Here is a 20,417-nt window from a genome sequence, read left to right as displayed (position 1 = left end):
AGACGTGCATGGAAGTGCTCCTGCTTCATGGAGCTGTGGTCAGTGAATACACTGTGACGAAATGTCAGCATGTGATGAAAAGTGTGACGAAATGTGTGTGTGTGTGTGTGTGTGTGTGTGTGTCCTTATGTATACAACTGGCCCATCTGTTGATGTTTTTGCCCGGTATGTACATACCTTTCTCTGCTATGTCTGACGGATTTACACACACACACACACACACACACACACACACACACACACACACACACACACACACACACACACACACACAAACTAAAAATAACAAAATAACATACATTTTAACTGCATTGTCACATCAACATCTGTGCATGTTACAATTTCTCACCTTTTTTAACAACCTTTTTAAAATACAGGAACATGTGTATGAATATCAATGTAAAAACTACAAAGACTTCATAACTCCTCTGTTAAACAAATAGTCACCAGGACCAGTGTAGTGTTTCTCTATTGGCTGAAAAAAATGGCCTTGAGATTCCGCCTAGCCACATAAAACACCCTTTTCTGCACCACTGCAGTATGTATTCTTCACGTCGCCTTTCACCCCTTGCTTCCTTCTCTCCATACCTCCAGGAGACGTAGGAAAAGAGCTGACAGCCGGAGCTGGTTGCTTAGCCCTCGAGGGAAGACTTTGATTTCAGCCTCAGGGACTCGGGTCACTGAATAGAGTCGGGACCCTGTGTTTCTTCTCTCCCTCCTCATCCTCCCACCCTCACTCAAAGTTTTGCCCTCGCCTGCCCCTCCTTTTGGCCCTAATGTTTTACAGATGCCTCCAAAACCATACCCCGAAAATAAAGCCAAAAATAGCCAGCTGCACTCCCACTGGTGTGTCGTAATGTAATGTTAAATGTTAGCTGCTTAGCTAACAAGGAAAGCATTTGTCTTTCTTTTTACGTACAAACAGAGTCTGTTCTTACTCAAAACTAGGGTATTTTTGGTTCTTATTAGCTGTTATTGTAATTAGCTGCTAGTTAATAGCATGGGTAATGTGCCTGTGTGCTGACTAATATTTGCCTCCTGAGCTGTTTTAGTGGGCTAATGCTTAGATGTCATGCAGGCATGTTAAACTAAAGCCCTTTGTGAATGTTTAATGCTAACCCACATGTGATACAAACTGACCTCTACTTTGACCTGTTTTCCATGACAACAGTAAAAGCACATGCTATTGATCCGATGACATGTGTCGGGATTAACAAAGGGCTTTAACAGCTGTACTTTCTGTGACTTCATCTGATCATTCATCAAGAACAATTAACCCCAGAGAATCATATGCAGCACTGCCTCTGATTAGACCCTCATTTGAAGGCTGAGTGATTTGTGTAGACATCTCCAGTTGGAGCAGAAACTGCTGACGTCCCTGCCGTTGTCTTGATTGGGACTTGTTTATAGAGCTTAGAGGTTGTGTTTGCCTTTCAAACCACGCACAGCAAGAAAAGCTTAAAAGGCTCCCTGGGAGTTTGCTTCACCAAAGTACTTTTCATGCTGCCGCTGTTTTCCACCAAACAAAACTCATTCATTGGCCTCTGTCCTCACCTCCTTGATAGGTTACAACCAACAATTTCCAGGTCCCGATTAACTTGTTCAATTAACCCAGCAGGCATCCAGCATACATATAAAATCTTTGGAGTCTGTCTAATGGTGGGTCAATCCTTATACACTCTGGGTCTCTTGTACTTTGGTTAACTGTCAAGCATTACATGTACACCATACATTTCTGGACCACTGAAAACACAAATATACTGTACTTTGAATAGTAAATAGGGTGAAAAATGAATAAAATGTTCAATTATTTCATTACTGTTTGTTATGCATGTGCAGTTCAACTTTTTACGTAATTATGCAGAAAGTTTAAGGTAATTGAAAATTGCAAGTCAGCACCATGAGAAAATGAACAAGCCAACAAGTCCACAGTGGCAATGACTGCCATCCAGGGATGCTGATTTGAAATTGTCCAACACGTGCCCTTTTCACCTGACTTGGCACACTCTGATACCTCTTCCCCAATATGAAGAAGGAGGTCAGATAGTGCGTGCTGTCAAATCTGGTAGTTGCTGTAAGGGCTTTTGCTGGAGACCTCTTGACCAGATGAGCTGAATTCCTTTTGCCCTGTTAAGTCCTACAAGGGTGGACCAGAAAAAAAAACAACAGTAGATGCTGCAGGCTCAGTGCACAGTAGTATTTTAGGTCGGGGAATGAAATGAATTACTAAGAAAACAGGATATTAAGTTTTCCTGTCCATGTAAGCTTCTATGACAAAGGAACCAATTGTGTCATGTTCCCATGTTAGACCTCCAATTTCTTAAAGAAGACATACAAGCAAAACTTACTTTTTAGAATGAAATTAGAGGAAGTGGCTTATTTTGGACCTTGCCTTACCTCATTTTCGACAATCCATTTGAGCTAGCAAAAGAGTGTTTGTAAGAGAGGAGTACTCGAGAAAATGGAAATGTGAGCACAGCAGTTAACATTCCCTGGAAATGTAAAACATTCTTTTGTGCCTGAACAGAGGATATCAGCATCTTTAATGCCACTGCGGCAAACCTCGAGCGCAAAGGGCAAACATCCTGGCAAATTTCCTGCCAACTCTGAGGCTTGGTCTGTCCACAGCATATTTTCCACTGAGACACATCCAGACACTCTGCAGTACAACTCATTGAAAGTCATTGGCCATTGACTTGACATATCCATTCCCTATGTATTTAACGTTGTGTGTCCAGTATGGCTCAAGATGGATGGGATGAGGGGTGGGGTCAAGTCCTGCCCTCTCCGTGCCCCACTTTGGTAACAATGAAGCATATTCTGGTTGCTAGCACACAGTGATCTTGGTGGAGAGGTTGGTATAAAGGCTTTATTCATCTGCTGTGGCTGGTCACAAAGAGACAGATACATCAGATCACAGGGGAATGGATGAAGGGATAGAGTAAAAGAGAGCTAGCATAGTGACACTGAAGAATCCGGATCTGTTCTATCTCAAATGAGACATGGCTTTTGCTTGTGCATGTGCTATCTTGTCTGTCTTCTTGTAAAGCACTTGTGTATCTGTGTGACCTTGTGCACGAGCAGCGTATGTGTTGGTGTGTCTCTTTATTAGCTCAAGTGCAGTCACAGCAAGAGCCAAGAGGAGGTTTTCATTAACCTCATGCAGTGAGAGGGCACTACCTTGACTGCTGGTTACGCTGCCCTGAGCAGTTTGTGCTCTCCTGGTGCTGCGGTATAATCTTTCGAACCTGACAAGATGAGAGGTCCCTCATTAATGTAATGGGCTAACAGGGCCAGCAAGGTCAACTGTCCCAATCAAGGCAGCTCTTGTAGCTTGGCAGTTGATACTGAATCTTAGGGGAAAATCCACGATCAGTTACATCCACTGCCTATTTGAGTCCCCATGTTCACTGACTCAACATCTACAACCAATTCTTACATACACCTACTTACCTCACACACATCCCTCATCAGCTGCAACCTCTTGAAATGAGTGCAGTTGTCCGTCATCCACAGACCACTTCACCGCCTGGTCTCTATATCTCTTGTTGCCATCTGTGGCTAGATATCAGTACCTATTTCTGGGTTATTTTTAAACAAAAGAGGGTATTTCACATGGGTGAGAACCTTCTAGTGGCATTCAGCTCCTCACTGCGGCATTGTGCTTCAGTTTTATTGCCCTGCTTGGATCTGATTTTCAACTGTACTGCAGCAAGATGACGTGGCTAAATTTGAGGCTGGATGAGAGTTTTTGATTAGCCCTTGGGGAAACTGAGAGGACATATTGATTCTGAGTAGCATGAGAGAGAAATAAGGGGAGAATGTGGAGTGACAGATTGTCAGGTTTGTCCTTCTATAAATAGCACCTTCTGTCTTCACCTGATCGACCCCTTCATCTATCTTTTTTACCCCAACTGCCATGCTGCCTGTGTCCAGAAGTCACTTTTAACAAGGGCAGAAGCACACACACTCAGTACAGCAAACCCCACACACAAGCACGCTCACAACTCTGTCACCCCCCATGTATAGCTCAGCCTTGTGGCATAATCCCATTAGAATCCATTAAGCAAGGCATCTTAAACTGATCCTCCGTCGTTCAAATATGGGGAGAGGTCGCTTTCCTCTCTTGACAGGACGAAGGAGGGAGGGAGAGGAGGAGTATAGGAAGAGGATGGTGGTGCCGCTTTGGAGTCACATGACTAATTTGTGTCTGTTGCAGGGAGTACGGGCAGCTGGCCAAAGTCAACCCTCCCTCTCTCTCTCTATCCTCCACTCTTCTTCCTCTCTCTCCCTCAAACACATGCATTTGTTGGTGTGCTGAAGCCAATTGCATGCATGTGTTTTTCGCGTTTACCAGTTTTTGCCATTTAGGAGTGTCAGGATCCATCAGCGGTGACTGCATGCTTTGTTGTCGACTGAGTGGCGTCCACTGTCACTAACCATGTCCCTCTTGTGTTGCTTCTCTCTCAGGGACTATGGCTCCAAGCGCAAGTCGGGTAAGTCACCTGTTTTCTTTAACTGTCCTCCCCTAATGCTAGCTTCACCCTCCTTTCTCTTTCAACTTGTTGCTCTTAAACAAACCGCCTCAGATCCAAGGGAGGCTGTTGTGACTCTTAGACCCTCTCTGTTACTTATCTGCCATCCATGTGATGTCAGCGTGTGGTTTGTTTACTTGTCTCGCTGCATTACGGTGACTTACTGTTGACTGTGTTTTGGGGTGGGTTCAAAAGGCTGTCAATCCCTCTCCTTCTGGTTTCAATTTGGCTAGCACTCGAGGGTGGGGTTTGAGAATTGCCTGATAGCTCTGTTGGATGTCAAAACAGAGTCATTAGCGTATGTCCTGTAAAGAGAAAGCGTTATTCTCCAATGTGACAATCGGGACGTTTGATGGATTGTTTAAACTGAGTCTTTGCTGAAGTTCTAGGTGGAGCTTTTTCATGACACATGTTTAGTATTCTTAATTCGTCATTTTCACTGAGGGAGGAGAAAGAATGATTTCTCTTTAACAGAGATGCCTTTAAGGTACATTATGGGGGCTTTGGTTTTATCCTGATCTGCGTGGTCTGATTTCCTGCAACTTAATAGGTAAACAACAGTTGTGAAACTTTTATTAGACACCACACAATCAATTCAGTAGAATATAAAGTAAAAAACACCCTACCATAGACAGGTACTGGTCCTGTTCCACTGTATCTTTGTGATTTCTGTCGCACAGGCCAACAAACCACAAAACAACTGGTTGTTTGTCTATAAGACTATTCATCCATTCCTTACTGTCAAGGATTTTTAGCCTCATTAGCCATCTTAGCAAATGTATGGTTCTTAGAGGGTATTAGCTGCAGTATAGCTGCTTAACAAAAGCATTGGTACATGTGAGTCTCTATGCATCTTGGACCCAGAACCCTAACCCTTTGTTTTTAAGCAGAGGTAGACTTGGGAAATTAGGAGGAAATATCAGTTATACCTCTTTTGAATTATTGAAGAGGAAATGCAGGAAATAGCCTGTGGTTAATGGAGAATATGATTCTCTTGCTGCAGATGCCCTACAGATGACTATTCTTTCTTGTTTTTTGAGAAGTGAGTTCTGGAATGGAAATATCTTCAGATTTGATAATGAGTGGGCGTATAGCAACCCAAGAAGAAGTTTGTATGTTGTGGCCCCTTGACCTCATTCGTAAAAGTTCTGAGTAAGGCCAAGGCGACTTCCTTTCAGTAAACAACCATTGAAATTGATGGTGAGTTTATTTTTGGACTCAAAGCAAAGAAAGTCTACGACCCTCCTGTGAGGAATCGATATGTCATAGCCCCAGAGGGAGCTCTCTACCAATTCAATTACATCCACATTCCTCAAACTGATTTGATTTCTTGGAAGCTGATTGCTGCTGCAGATTAGCCAGCTTGTGTTTTTTCTCTACATCCCCTTAGTGCAGTGCATTATGCCTCGAAACAGGTGGCTTCCATACCCTTTGTACCAGCCAAGCTAACTCTTTAGGATAAAGCTCAGTTGGATTCCACTCCACTGACCCAGTGATCTCTGCAACAACCTGAGGTAACATTGAGTCAGTCAGTGTGGCAGCAGGGTGTCTGAATGTCTGTTTTTAAACCCTTGGGTGGTTACATAACACCTGCAATATTTCTGAGAGTGGAAATTGAAGGAACATCCCTTAATGAAGTGGGTGTGTCACATTTTCTTAATGAGGTGCCCTCTGCACCTAGTTTCTCCGGTGGTTTGATTCTTGTAAACAGCTTAAAATTATGGCTAGCACTTCGTAATAGATTTGAGTTGTCTGTGATGATGACAATTGCTAATCTTCCCTGCTGTTCCTCTGTTCTTTCTAAACAAATTGTTGTTGTCTCTATGGGAAACATTGCATCAGAGCACTTCTCCAGACACAAAAACATAAAATAGAGTTGCCAAGTGGATAAAATGGAACCAGCTGCAGTGTCCTGGTGGAGGAGCTATCAGAGATTCACACCATGCAACTACAATTTCCAGTTTGAGTACATCTAGGGACCTTTGTTTTATGTCATCTTCTCTAATTAGGGAAGCCTGATGAGGATATTTTCCCACTGGTTAATAAACTTGTGACAACAGGTCTCTGTAGGCACAACAGTCTCTGATTTCACCTTGTTCTGCCATCCTATCTTGTCCATTTCCTTTTCCTGTAACCGGACATTAGCCAGGAGCTGCCTTAAACCAAGCTGGATTAGCATGGCTCTTATTCCGACTCTCTTCCTCCCTGGGGTGGTCCAGCCTGTCAGGTTGGATGGTCGAAAAAGATGCCATGGGTCGTGACAGTCTCAAAGTCTGCTGCTCTTAATGCTATGAGTTTGAGTGAGTTTTGCACTAACCGCTGTCGATCGAAAATGCAGGTACAAAACAACTATCATTTTCAGCATTTGTTGACGCCGGATCAATTTGAAATATGTCAGGAAATAGAAAAGCTGCTGGTGACAGGCTGCAAAATTTTCAACTTTGAAGAAAGGTAACCAACAGAGCTGCAACAGTCAATTAGATTATTAAGTAATTGAATTTTCCAGTTTCCTAAATGTAAAGATTTTCTGGCTTCTTTGCTCCTCTATTGTCTTATTTTAAGACAATATGATAACGGTGAGGAAATTATCTGAAAGTGCATAATTCAAAAGAATTTGGACTTTGAAAGCTGGATGACCATTTTGTGTGTGTGTGTGTGTGTGTGTGTGTGTGTGTGTGTGTGTGTGTGTGTGTGTGTGTGTGTTTCCCAACAGAAACCAAATACTGATTTGTCTTGCATCAAGTTAGTGGGGGACATAGATGTCAGACATGCTTTTTTTTTTTAAACATGGGGTCAGGTCCAGGGAGTTTCAGGGGTCACAGCTCTGTGCTCCTCCCCTGGAGCAGATGAAGCTCGCTCCCCCATGTGAGGCCCACGTTCAGAGGGAATGGAGGAGGGTGCTGTTTGGGCTGCAGAGGCCACAGGGGTTGAGACTGTCAGACAGGCGCTAGTTTGTTTACGTCGCAGAGTGGATACAATTTCAGACTGACGTCCGTCATATTTACATGGAGGAGGGAGGAGGGCTGTGTGTGTGTGTGTGTGTGTGTGTGTGTGTGTGTGTGTGTGTGTGTGTGTGTGTGTGTGTGTGTTAGCGTTTTTACAAGTGTAGGTTTAGTGGACAGGGCAGTTTGTGTGTGCACATATCTGTTAAGCTGTCTGTGCTTATTAGGATCTTAGCCCTCGTCTGTTGTCTGTGCCATCAGGAGCTCCTCCGTAAACAGACACATTTATATGACACTTACACCCTCCATTACCTGCCTCCATATAACAACCTGTAAAAATAAAACCCTTCCCTATGTTGACTTTTACAGAGTTAAACACACTAAGTACTTAATTCCCGCAATTATAATGTCAGCACATTCTTACCACATCAGTGTTGAAACTTTGAGGCATATACAATAAGACAGAGGAGCAAGAGTTATTCCCTGCAGAGTGACAGTGTTTACCTCTGTATATGGCTGGATTGTGGCTGGATTGTGGCTGGATTGTGTATGGTCAGTGCGATATATTCTGGCCAAATTGTTCTATGTTTAATCAGTGAATGCCGTTTGGTCAGGTGTTAGTGGGTATTTTGCCCATTGTGAAAGGGGTATAACGTACTGGCGTAGCCATCTGTCATCTATGTGTACCCCTCTTGAAAAAAAAACTGTTATCAAGAGCTGATTGTGTCTCATCCCCACTCAGCTTAGTTTAAATCAACTAGACTAAGAATCTTCAGTCCTGCATGAGTGAAGGATGAACCCACCACTAGTGATAGCATTAGTGTACTGCACCTATACTCGTTGAATCCAGAGTTACAGAACGTTAGTGACAATCTCGCCTACTGATTTTGAAAGAGCAACAGCCAATGGGGAAACTGCCACACGCGACTGACCAATGGTGTAACTGCATCGAGTCACTTGGACATGTTTGTAATGCTAGCCCACTTCAGCCAAAAACTAGTGAGTAAGGTGAGTCAGAGTAAAGAGTGAAGTAGAGAGTGAGGGAAGAAGGAGAAGAGAGAGCGACTGTGCTCTCTGTGGAACAGATGTGGCCTGTGATGGGATTTGACCTCACCGTGAGGCGAGCACCCACACCATGTCACTGTCCCGGCCTGGGCTGGGAACTGTATTCTGCAGCACTAGCACTGTGTCAAGGCTAAAGCAGAGGGCCCGTCAACTGTCACCCCGCCGCCGCCGGCACACTGAGTGAACGCAAATGCCATTTGTCACCACAAACATTTGTGTCACAGTCAGGGTGAATGTTTACTTCTCTGTTGTTTTCTCCTCTTGTTAAACACTGTATCAATACTAGTTAGCTTCTGCCTGTGGTTTGACATTGTTAGCGTTGGTGTAAATCACTTTGCTGTGCTTTTTCACGAGTGTTGAATCAATATCGGTTCACCGTAATTTGTCATTGGTCGCCTTTGTCTTGGTGTCAGGTGACAGAGGTTTAGCATTTAAGATCCTGTGTGGTGGCAGCAGCTACAGTTAGCTCTGTGATGGATATACAGGGAGTACAGGCCACTACAGGCTTTTCTGTGATAACTGACTTGTGCCTACCTATTCGTAAGGTTCAGATCTTACTTTTGACAGTTTGTTTTTGGAGAGAGGGCTGTAGGATTAAGGTACACAGTGAGTACATGCTGTTGATGTGTAATATCTAATATTTGTGGCCCAACCAGCTGAAAGTTGTCTGCTGTCTACTTCTTTTTTCTTAAACTGTTTATCTGTCTTTCTCTGTCTCACCTGTCCCCTCTCTTCCAGCCTCGCTTATAAGACACACTCACTGATGATGTTGTTACAGTATCACATAGCACCCCCACACCCACAGATTTTATACATATATATATATATATATATATATATATATATATATATATATATATATATATATTGTGAAGGTTCCCCTTGTGCAGCCAAAACAGCTCTGACCTGTGAAGACATGGACTTAAGACCTTTGAGGGTGTCCTGTGGTGTCTGGCACCAGGGCGTTTTATAGTGGACCCTCTGGGTCCTATATGTTGGGGGTCGAGGCCTCCATGGATCAGACCTGCTCCAGCACGTCTTACAGATGCTCGATCAGATTGGGATCTGGGGAAGTTGGAGGCCCGGTCAACACCTCGGGCCCTTTATTGTGTTCCTCGAGCTGTTCCTGAGCAGTGTTTGTGGTGTGTCAGGGCACATTGTCCTGCTGGGGGGCCACTGCCATCGGGTAGTGTTGTTGTGATGAGGGGGTGTACTTGGTCCACAACAGTGTTTGGATGGGTGGTGCGTGTCAAGTGGCATTCACATGAATGTCAGCACCCAAGGTTTCCCAGCAGAACATCGTATTGTGATGAGATGATCAATGTTATCACCTGTCACCTGTCAGTGGTTTTAATGTTGTGGCTGATCGGTTTATGTGCCGATTCATTGCCCTAGCTATCAGCCTCTTGCTGTCTTCCAAAGTATTCCCTCAAAATAGATATTTGTGTGCTCAATGTGCTTATTTGAATTACTGAAATACTTGTTATTAAATTATTACTGTATTTGGAATATAAATATATTTTAAATTGTGGCTGTTCATCACAATGTGGTGTTGTCTTTGACATTGAGTTAATGAGACATAGTGAGGCTAGATAACTGTCATACATGAGAAACAAGGCAAGTTAAGTTACAAAACATGCTACATCTACTGTAGACTGTCAGGTTTGGAAGTATCAACATGCAGTTTGATGTAATGTCGGACCTTTAGAGAGTGTCTTTAAGGTTTCAGCATCAGCTAGTTTATGTGATCTCTAAAGCTGCAGAAATATCCAATAGATAGTTAATTATGCTGAACAGTTTCAACAGACACTTCATTCCTCAGGCCACAGGTCTTAGCTTGTGATGGATTGTGGTTTGTTTGGGGGATGTGCGATAACAGGAACCTTTCTTTCAAAACACAATCAACCTAGTCAATGGAAAAACAAGACGAATAGCTATTAAGCCCCTCCAAATCCAAACCTAGAAACTAGGACTTCAAAGAAAACATTTTTCACTTTCTCTAGGCCCTTAATTACAGGGTAATGTAGACGTTTGGGGTCAGAATTCTAGGAAAATTAACCACAGCAGCAAAGGGACAGAGAAAACACCGCTGGCTCTGCTGGTTTGTGGCGTCATCACCCAAACCTGAAAGAGATTAAGCATCTGAGCATTGTGTGCGTGTGTGTGTGTGTGTGTGTGTGTGTGTGGAGTTGGGGGTGACTTAGCGTGGAGCCCTGACTAGAGAAGAGAGTTAATATCAATCAGATGCTGAGCGCCACACTAAGAGCAGTTGGGTGGGTAATAATCATGGTAGGGTGTTAGTGAGCGGGCTTCGACCCTGGCTGACCTGGGACCAGTCCATATGCCTCCCTCTGGGGCCAACATCAATCCAGCAAAGCTCCTGAGGCTCTAGTGGAGCGAGAGGGGATTTGGCTTTTATTATCTCATGTCAAGAGGGGAACTGTCGGCTTCACAGCAGGGGCGGCGCTCAGAATCCAGTACATACTGCTAATGAAATATAAAAATCTCTCCAAAAGATAAGTTGACTAATTTAGGGAACCGCCCTAATTTCAGACTGATGACCATTTATTTTTGAAAAATTTCCATGAGTTTCAAATGTTCTCATAGACAGTTGAGCTATAACACCAGATGCACTCAGGTCATAAACCTTTGATTTGAGTTCAAACAGTTGGCTTTGTCAGGGTTCTTTTCACCCCAACCATAGTATATATACTATACTATACTATACCATAGTATATACTTTATACTATATTAGTATAAAGATTATAGTGTTGAAAATGTGTTGTGAGGTACATTGAAGTGGGCCATTATTGTACAAAACTAATGGCTTTAAGACATTTTTAAAGTGAGAGATATGTACCTTTAACTGCCTGCTATTTAACATTTTGATTGGATCAAATCAGCATAGCACAAGATTGAGCTAGCTAGGCAGTTTTGTGTTTATACCGAGGGTATTTATTTAATTGGGAAATCACAAGATCTCTGGAAAGCTGTAAAGTTAGCTGAGGTTTACAGGCTGACTCAAGAGGAATTAGAAATCGTCTCTATTGCTAAGTCGTTACTGAGGGTTGGCTTAATTGCTTGGATACAAATTTAGGTTTCATTACATATACTCTACTATACAAATAGTTTGTACAAATAGTCTACTGACGTGACTGTTTGTCTGGTCAGTAATCAGACCGCATGTATTTCTAGGGAAACAGAGGTAACACCAGCACAACGTTTTATATTTAGTTGGGAACTTTATAAGTGCAATATTACATCATCAATAGTACATCTTCCTACATGGCTAGCTGCATTCATCACAACAGAAAACTATGAGCAGGAAATAAAAACAAATTAGTGAATTTTTATTGAAATGAACCCTTTTTTGAAGAGTTTTATTTCACTACTATTCACTCAAGCTTGTGCCTAAACGCCACAGTATTCACAGATGAGGATTCTGAGATGATTGAGTTATGGTGAGTTTAGCCAGCCTACCCCTGGAGCAGTTTGAAATGTAATGTGTTTAATACAGAACATCCCATTTTGCTTGTTTATACTGCAAAAGTCCATATACATCCGTAGTTATTCAAGCTTATGCTCCTATTTCTCCCCTGTTAAAATGCCTGTGGGCTTTAGACTTTCACTTCTATCCATACATAAAGCAAAGTTGATGAAAACCTTTCTTAAAACAAGCTCTTGAATGAGGATCAGTTGCTTTCAAACAAGTGAAGTACTTCATAAGAGTAAAGAAAACTACAACATTTTAAGACCGATCACACACATACATCATGGTGGACATTGCTTGCAGTGCCTTTATTCTCAGCAGCCTGCCCTGCCCTGCCCTGCCCTGCCCTGCCCTGCCCTGCCCTGCCTGGCTGCTGCTTCCAGCTCCTTTGTCGTGTTATGTGTACTGTATATGGCCTGTGTCTGAGGCAGTCCTGCAGCCCTCACGCTGCCTCACTTCCAGGACAAGATGACAGCCAGACACTCATATATTATTTTGGTCTGTAGATCTCAAATCAAGCTTTCAATCACAGCTTTGCTTAAATATACCAAGGTAGCTTTATCTGCTGCACCCCAGACCTCGGTCACCAGCTCCTCTGTCCCTGTCTTCCCTGATGCATGGCGTTTAATTTCCTGGCTAGAGGCTGAGATGTTTTTTGAAGAAGGGGGGTTGGGGGGGGTCAGGAAAGACTTGAGAAATTGGTGACTACCATCTCAAACATTCCAGGAGGTCCATATAGAGGGGATGGAAGAAATGATTAAAGGTATGAAGAGATGGAGGAAGGTGGGATCATGGGAAGGGTGGAGGGAGTGTCTTGCAGTCTGAAGGACGGAGGGTTTGAGTAGGAGATTAAAAATGGAAGGGTGTTTGTAATGCACAGCACCAAAACATTGGCCAGTTATTTGACCTCAGATGCACTTTGTCCTCTTCAGAGTCAATACTCTGTCTGTCATCTCCGGATGAGTCAGTCCAGATTTAGCATCCAGCGCTAAGATCGTAGGACTTAATCTCTGCCTCTTTATACTTTGTGCTCAGTGGGTGTGAATAAGGTGTGCTTTACCATACTGTTGCTTCTGCATGCTGTCCAACTGAATAATCTCTCTCTGCTTCTCTCCTTCCTTCTCTTCGTCTGCAGTATGGATGTACGGCTTTACAGACAGCCCAAGGAAAGAGGCCTCAGGTAGCCTTGTGTGTCTATGTCAACATGTTGAATATGCATGCACTACTGTGCTCGTGCGAGAGCAACATGCCAGCTGCATCCCTTTTGTTTTTTGCAGTTGATTTCTTTTCACACTTCTCTCGACATCTGCTTTGCATGCGCCGTCATCTTCCTCTGCGTCCACCCATCTGCTCATATCAGCCTCTCTCTCTCTCTCTCTCTGTGCGGCCTGTCTATCCATCTCTGCAGACTTCATTGGCCAACACAACAGCTAGGCGCAGTGCCAGAGGGCCAGAGCATGGACTTTAGTTCTGCATGTGGCGAAAACTGAAATGAGGTGTCAAGTCTGGTTCTTTACATTTGTCTGCAACATGAATGCAGATAACTGCTGCGACTTTGCGTGTACCGTACAGTACAGAGTCGTGAGAGAAGAAATTGACTTGAAATTGTCTCTGTTGGAAATAAACATCCTAGAAAAGAAAATGTTTTGGCAGATTTAAACATATCATGACATAAATTCGCAGATTTCTCCATCTGGTGTACATTCTCTGAGACATTGAACTGTAATTGAGGCGTTGCTGGGGAAAGACAAATGCATGTTGTCTCCTTCCATTAGATCTATTACTGTGTCAGTACGAGTTATGAACCACAAAGACAAACCCCCCTTTGAAAAGATTCAGGCCTGATCCCGATACACTCTTTGGCCCTGCCACTTAACTCTACCTTCTATTTTGCGGGTTCACATCTAGGTGTAGTTGGTTTTTCAGAGGCACACATAAAACCAAGGGTTATGAGAACTATCTGTTGTTTCAATGTATTACGGTTCTTTTCTTTATCGCATGTGTAAAATAATCGCTTTTAGTTTGAGGATGCCTTGGTAGCTAACTTTCTAGCTAGCTAACGCTGCATTGTTATTGCTGGTTTGTGCATGGAAGTCCTGCATTTTGACGTATTTCAATATTGCATCCCACTTTCATGTTTCAAATTCCAGCAGTGAAGTTGCTGCACTTGGTAGTGCTCCTCATATATCAGTGCAAACTGGCAGGGTAGGAGCAGGGGTTGCTAATGTTAGCCTATAAAGCATCGCTAGTGGCCAGGTAATGAAGCAGTGTTTTTTTTTTGAGCGTCCATGTTTTCTATCTCCATCAGATAAATGGTAAATGGCATTGTGATGTCACAGTAACACCAGAGAAATCACTCCAGCTGAGGACGGCATGTTGGAAATGTCTGGTCGGGTCGGTTTACATGAAAGACATCAACGACAAGTGATGACGTATGAGGGTCTTGAAGGGTTGTCCTAGGGAGAGATTTCGACCACTACCCGATGTAACTCTGTTCTGAGGGTCAAGGAGCACTGGAAAACCAGGGGGTTGGGCAGAAAAATTGTAAATCGGAACAAAGTGTTAAATAGTTGGAGAAAACCACTTGTGAGCTGCACAGTAAACACTTAGCTTCATGAAGACTTTTAAGGACAGTGGCATTGTACATGCAGGATATGCACAGCTTAACTCTCGGAATACAATCAATTTTCAAGGTCTTATCCCATTTATAAAATGACAAAGAGGCTGACAGCAGAGAATCCACTGTCTCAGATGTGGTCGTAAGTGGGAAGATGGAGAGATCTGCTGACAAAGTGTAGTACTTTTCCTCTCAGCTGCAGTAATTAGCCAGCGCTCATGTTTTCTGTAGATTGTCATTGCTGACGCTGACGTGCCTTTTTTCTCTTTTTATAAATTATATTTAGTTATCTTTTTGTTAATGGTACATGTGGCATCCTTCATCTCTCTTTGCCAAAATGTGTCTGCTATGACTGATAAGGGTCAGCAGTTAGACATTTGCTTGGAAGCAAACTCAGGATCGTTGGCTCCCACCTGTCTGCTGCATATTCCTTATATTGGTGATCAATTCTCAGTTTCCTCAAAAACAACTTATAGACGGTTTTCTGCTGAAGCTGATGCTACAAATGGAACAGGTCACCTGTGTTGTTGGAGTTGATCTTTTCATTTGCACTGGACGTGTCTGATTGATCATCGAAATCGATTTTTGGCAGTGAAGTGCTGTTTTTCAGGAATGGTTTCTTTCTGACTTCAATCATACAGTCAGTTTGATAATGTCATGGATTAGCTGCCAAGGTATGACTAATGACAGTATATTGCAGCACAGGTGCACTTATATGAGCTTTCAGCCCAACCTCCCCAGAAATTATGTTCTTTAGGACAATAGTGCACTGAGGATTTACATTCTGTATCAACCTTTAGTGCCAATGGTGCCAGAGTTAAAGTTGATGGATGAATGTGTAAACACATTCTTGTTAAACAACTACCAGTTTTCACTTCCTGACACTTTTTTTGTGTTATATGAGAAAACTTGCTGGAGGTGATTAAAGTATGGAAGCAGGAGAAGCAGCTACCCTGGGTCTGTCCAAAGTAAAAAAAATTGGGTCCTGCAGGTGAAACATGAGCTGTTTCCGTCTGATATTGATGTTAAAGCACGAGCAAGAATTGTAACTTTACAACTTCTTAAAACATTTGCTTTTGTTAAGAGGCCGTGTACAAGCTGAAAGGGAGTTGTTTGTAATCATTATCGGTAGTGTTGTCTCTAACCTTAACCATCTTTTAACTGCCTAACCTTACCCATGCCTTCATTTTAATTAACTTACACCTTGCTGCAGCTGCCATGCACAAATGTGGTGACAATTATTTGTTGATTGTTAAATGTTCTGGAAGGTCGTCAGTGGACCAGTAAGGATCTGTTCGGGGAGTGGGTTGCATTCATTTGATGATTTGTTATGATCAGCCACATCATCTGAGTCATGGTGTGAAATCACCCTTTTAACAAACTGGCAGACTGATATGAATATCTAACTTTCTTACTGTATTTTCTGACCTACTCAACATCAGTGTATCTGTTCTCACTGTATAAATGTCACAGATACAGACATGCTGAGACACTTAAACAACAAAACACCACAGGTTGTGAAGCGTAATAGGCCTAAATGTCCTCTCCAATCTGTCTATATTATCTCGCTATGGCCAAGCAAGCAAATAGGCGTGTCTGCAGCTCAGATCAGATACACACCACATGAAATTAGTCAATGAAATCACTGCTGGCATTGAAAAGGTTAAATATCAGAGAGGAGAGCGAGAAAACACAGTGGCCTAACCCCAACTGAAATGCTTTCTTCTTGTTTCACATAAACATGGACCCAGCCTCCTTCCCTGTTTCTCTCTCTCTCTCTCTCCTCCTCTCATATGTTTCTATTTAAGGCCAGCAGTGCTGACTACCATGATTGGTGTGTTCACCCCCCCTCCCGACTCGCCGTCCAACGGCTGGCTCCCAAAGGCAGCGGAGGGGAGGCCTTTCCTCTCAACCGCACTGTTGATTTTCCACAGGGAAACTTCACCATTCTTCCACTCATTCCCTCCTCAGTCTTCCCCGCCAACCACTAGCTGCTCCTCTGGTTCTCCTTTTTCTTTTAATTCGCCACTTTCTTTCTATTTTGGATCTTAAAGTTTCAGGTCATGGATCCACATTAGGTGTGAGATGCCGCCCCTACAAACATTTCCATCCCGTTCCCTCCTTTTGTTTTGATTCCTTCCGATGCTCCTCAGTCCTTTGCTGTGGGCTGGGGGTCAACTCAGCTATATGGCCAGACGTTTGGGACGATGCAGCCGAGTCGCAAGCTTGCGTTGTGATTGGTCAGGGCGGCAGGGAGCAGGGGCTGGCCGATGGCTGCGTACCGGGTGCATGGCGGCAGCGGTGTAGTTGGTTGCGGCGGGCGTTCGCGGGGCGCCACGGCGGGCAGGTGGCTGACAGCCTGTTTCTTTCCCTCAGGGATTGACAGCTCGGAGCCCATGGTGCTGGAGCAGTACGTGGCCGTGGCCAACTACGAGAGGCAGGAGAACTCGGAGATCAGCCTCAAGGCCGGCGAGACAGTGGACGTGATCGAGAAGAGCGAAAGTGGTGAGTGGAATCTTCTTTTGTTGAACATTCACACACTGAATGTAACACATGCTGTGTGAAAAGTAACCAAAATGTGTCTTTGTGAAAACCAGCATGCTCTCCGAACTGCCTGACATTTGGTTTGTTTCTTCCTGTTTGTGTCTTCCTCTCTCAGAGTACACATTAGTAGTGTAAACATACACAGAGAGGTATGCTCGCTCAGCATCTCACTCTCTCCCTTCTCTTTATTTGACTCCCTCTTTTTCTAACCCCTTTGTCCTCGAGAGTCCCCCACTCCATCCTCCCCCCCGCTCCTATGCTCTCCCGCAGTCTTTCCCCTCCTCACCCAATCTCCTGATCTCCTAGCTAGGACTTGGCACCACCTGGAGGTGCTGTTTGGCTGGCAGATGTTAGTGTGTGTGTGGAAGAAAGGCATTGTTGTGGCTGGGACCAGTTTCTGGTAAACCTACATGGTACATTAATGGTTAATCAAACTGAAGGTGATATTTATTTCGCTGTTTGGAACAATGAAATGCTTTACAAACCATTTATTAAGCAACTGTTTATTGTAAAGCTGCAACTGATGTTTATAAACCTTTACAAATGCTTCATACATTGTTTATAACTCATTTCATTGCTAAAATAACTATTAACTAAAGTCTTACTGTAAAGGAAACAGTCTCTGTCAGTCTGTTACTCACATATCTTGAGAACTGTTTAACTGATGTACTTAACAATTTACAGTATTGTTGCTGAGGACCCATGGAAGTGCAGTGCTGAATTTCGTGCAAATTTGAATAGCGACACATTCAATATTAATAAATGTTTAATAAACAGCTTACACCATGTCTCATGTAGAGTTGTTCAGGCGTCTCTGTCGCAAACTATCCACCATGGTCTTCCTTTGGAGGGGAGTAGGGCTCTCTGCATCAGCTGTGTACTTGGCCAGCAAGTCGTATATGAGACTCGATGTAGTCCGGTGGTGACTCACTCCACATCGACAGTAAATGCATATAACTTTGTTCTTGTCGAGAGAACCATCTTGGCAGGGCTTTGAAGCTGAACTTGCCATTCAAAAGACTCTTTTCTTTTCTTCTATCCATTTCTGCTGAAGGAGGATTGTTTCTGCTGCCATCCACAACGTTACTGCTGCATCACTCCCTGATTTCCCAAACTACAGAGCAGGCCAAGGGTCATAACGTGCATGAGTTAATTGTGCGTCAAAAAAATGAACAGCGTTAAGAGGAATTTGCGTTTGACAGCCCTAATTTATGTTAATAATGAGTCCACCATCTTCAACACAGCACTTCTTTTGGTCCTCAGCAACAAACCTGCCAAGTATGAAGTAGATTAGATGAATTGTTCTTGAGATATGCAAATAGGACAGGTAGACAGATATTCCTTGCTTAATAGTTAGATGCAGCACTTCACTGTTCACCTTGCCTCTCCCCTGTAGAAATTGTGTTTAGCAATCCCAGTGCTGGATATTATTTTCCACTCAAGCAGCCACTGACAGCCAGCAGCTTGCACAACTCAAGAGAAGTCAGCAGAAAGCTTGGCAGAAATAATCCCGTTGTTCTCTAGGCTCTTATCTATACCCTGATTACAATGTGTGAATTCATTCTTCTTTGAGATATCTTGTGCGCCCATCTTTCAATGATTGTGTGTCTTAATGAGTCGGTTCTGGCTTTGAACTGTCTTGTCATTTCGTCTCTGTGTAGCTTTTGGGTAATTCCCAATTTGTGCCCCTGTCAGCATAAATGTGGTAATTGTGAAATGAAGTTTTCACAGAGTGAAGAAGTTCCATGGAAAATGATTTATTTTGTGATGTGGCTTTCGGTCAAACTTCAAGCATGTGGATGTCTTCATTTCCATCTCTCCTTTCAGCTTTGTTTGTGAGGTTTTGAAATGTCAAGTGTTCCTGTTAACTCTTGACTCCCTTTGATTCCCAGGAACACTTTGGAGTTAGTGTTAGTTTTATTTTTTTTATTTTTTTTAGAAGTGTTTCTCAGCCACACAGTAGTTTTCTTTGGTGATCCCATTTCTGAATCTCCTGGCCTGACAGCATATGCTCACCAGACCAGTTTGGGGAACTGCTGAACTCTGAGGCGCTCTCATCCAAGAGCTGGATATGTGTGCTGTCGTCATTTACTGGGCCAAAGAAGTGGAGCAACAGCCATGATGATGATGATGATGATGACATCACTCAGACACTATGCCAAGACAAACACATCTGAGAGCTCATATAGTAACCCACAACCCCCTTTCCGCTTTCAAAGCTTTTACTGCAGCCTTCTGTACTCTCAAAGCAAGGAAGAAATCCATGTTTGACTTGCTTTTCTCGTCAAATGCTTAGCTTTTTGCTAAGCATTATTATGCTGTTCCTCATTCAAACACAGAATATTTCAACCAGTTTTGTCTGCAGGCTCAACCTTGTATAATTATGGGTTCAACTCCAGAGTCGGATGTTGTTTTGCCCCATGTGAGAAGTTATTGCACTTGCAAGTCTAGACCCAGCTGTTTCACTGTTCTGTGTCAAGAAGATCCTTTGTCACGGTGAAAACTGGTTAAATCTGAAGTGTGCATGAGATGGGGGATTGGTGTGTATGTGGATGAGTTTGTATGGATGGTTATGCCCTTGTGTGAGGGAATTCTGTGTACTTGTATCCTCGCCTATCCAATCTAGTAATTTGAGATTTATGAAGCACCAGGGGAGTCGGGCTCGGACAGCCAAAATTGTCCCTGAGAGAGGAGTAGAGGCTGCGTCTGGGCCACTGTCATGGTTTTCTCCCTCGGACATGGGAACCATAGAGCGTCTGGAGAGAGGAATGTCCCAGCTGGAGAAAATAAATCTGCATATGTGACCAGTTAAATTATATGGTGTGTTGGACTAAGAGGAGGCAGTGATGGGAAGGAGACGGAGAGGAAAGGTCAGGGTGTTTTAAAAGCTGCAGACCTGTGTCGGATAGGACTTGATGTGAATAACTCCGTATGTTAGCTAAGCACTGAACAGAAAGTATAGCTGAGGCTGATGGTCATGTCATCAGTTAATCAAGTAATTCATTATAAGCCAAAGTTTTGGACACACTGGAAGGCCAAGTTATAGTTAGTCCTGCTAGAGGAAAGGTCCAAGGAGCACCAAAGTTATCAGGAGTCATCATCTGGGGACGATGGATATCTGTAGTACGTTTCAAAGCAATCCAGCGAGTAGTTAAGATATTTAAGTCTTGACCCAAGTGGTTGACCGACCTACATAAGGACAGTGTCATCTCTACCAATGTATG

At 43.3% G+C, this 20,417-nt stretch overlaps 1 protein-coding gene across 6 annotated transcripts in view; it reads left to right on the top strand.

The window, feature by feature from the left end:
* Positions 1–20,417, top strand: part of sh3pxd2aa (SH3 and PX domains 2Aa) — a 117,365-nt gene that overhangs the window by 64,344 nt on the left and 32,604 nt on the right. For 3 of the 6 annotated variants that reach the window (XM_084342243.1, XM_084342247.1, XM_084342244.1), the window contains exons 6-8: positions 4,471–4,496; positions 13,168–13,212; positions 17,026–17,154. In XM_084342243.1, the coding sequence (XP_084198369.1) occupies positions 4,471–4,496; positions 13,168–13,212; positions 17,026–17,154 (200 nt within the window). Of the gene's footprint in view, positions 1–4,271; positions 4,497–13,167; positions 13,213–17,025; positions 17,155–20,417 lie in introns of those variants that run through there. The other 3 variants (XM_084342246.1, XM_084342245.1, XM_084342248.1) reach the window with 2 other exon arrangements.

The sequence above is a fragment of the Pagrus pagrus genome, assembly GCF_965226575.1.
Source record: "Pagrus pagrus genome assembly, chromosome: 2".
Classification (NCBI taxonomy): Eukaryota; Metazoa; Chordata; class Actinopteri; order Spariformes; family Sparidae; genus Pagrus; species Pagrus pagrus.
This window is presented reverse-complemented; position numbering and strand designations above follow the sequence as displayed.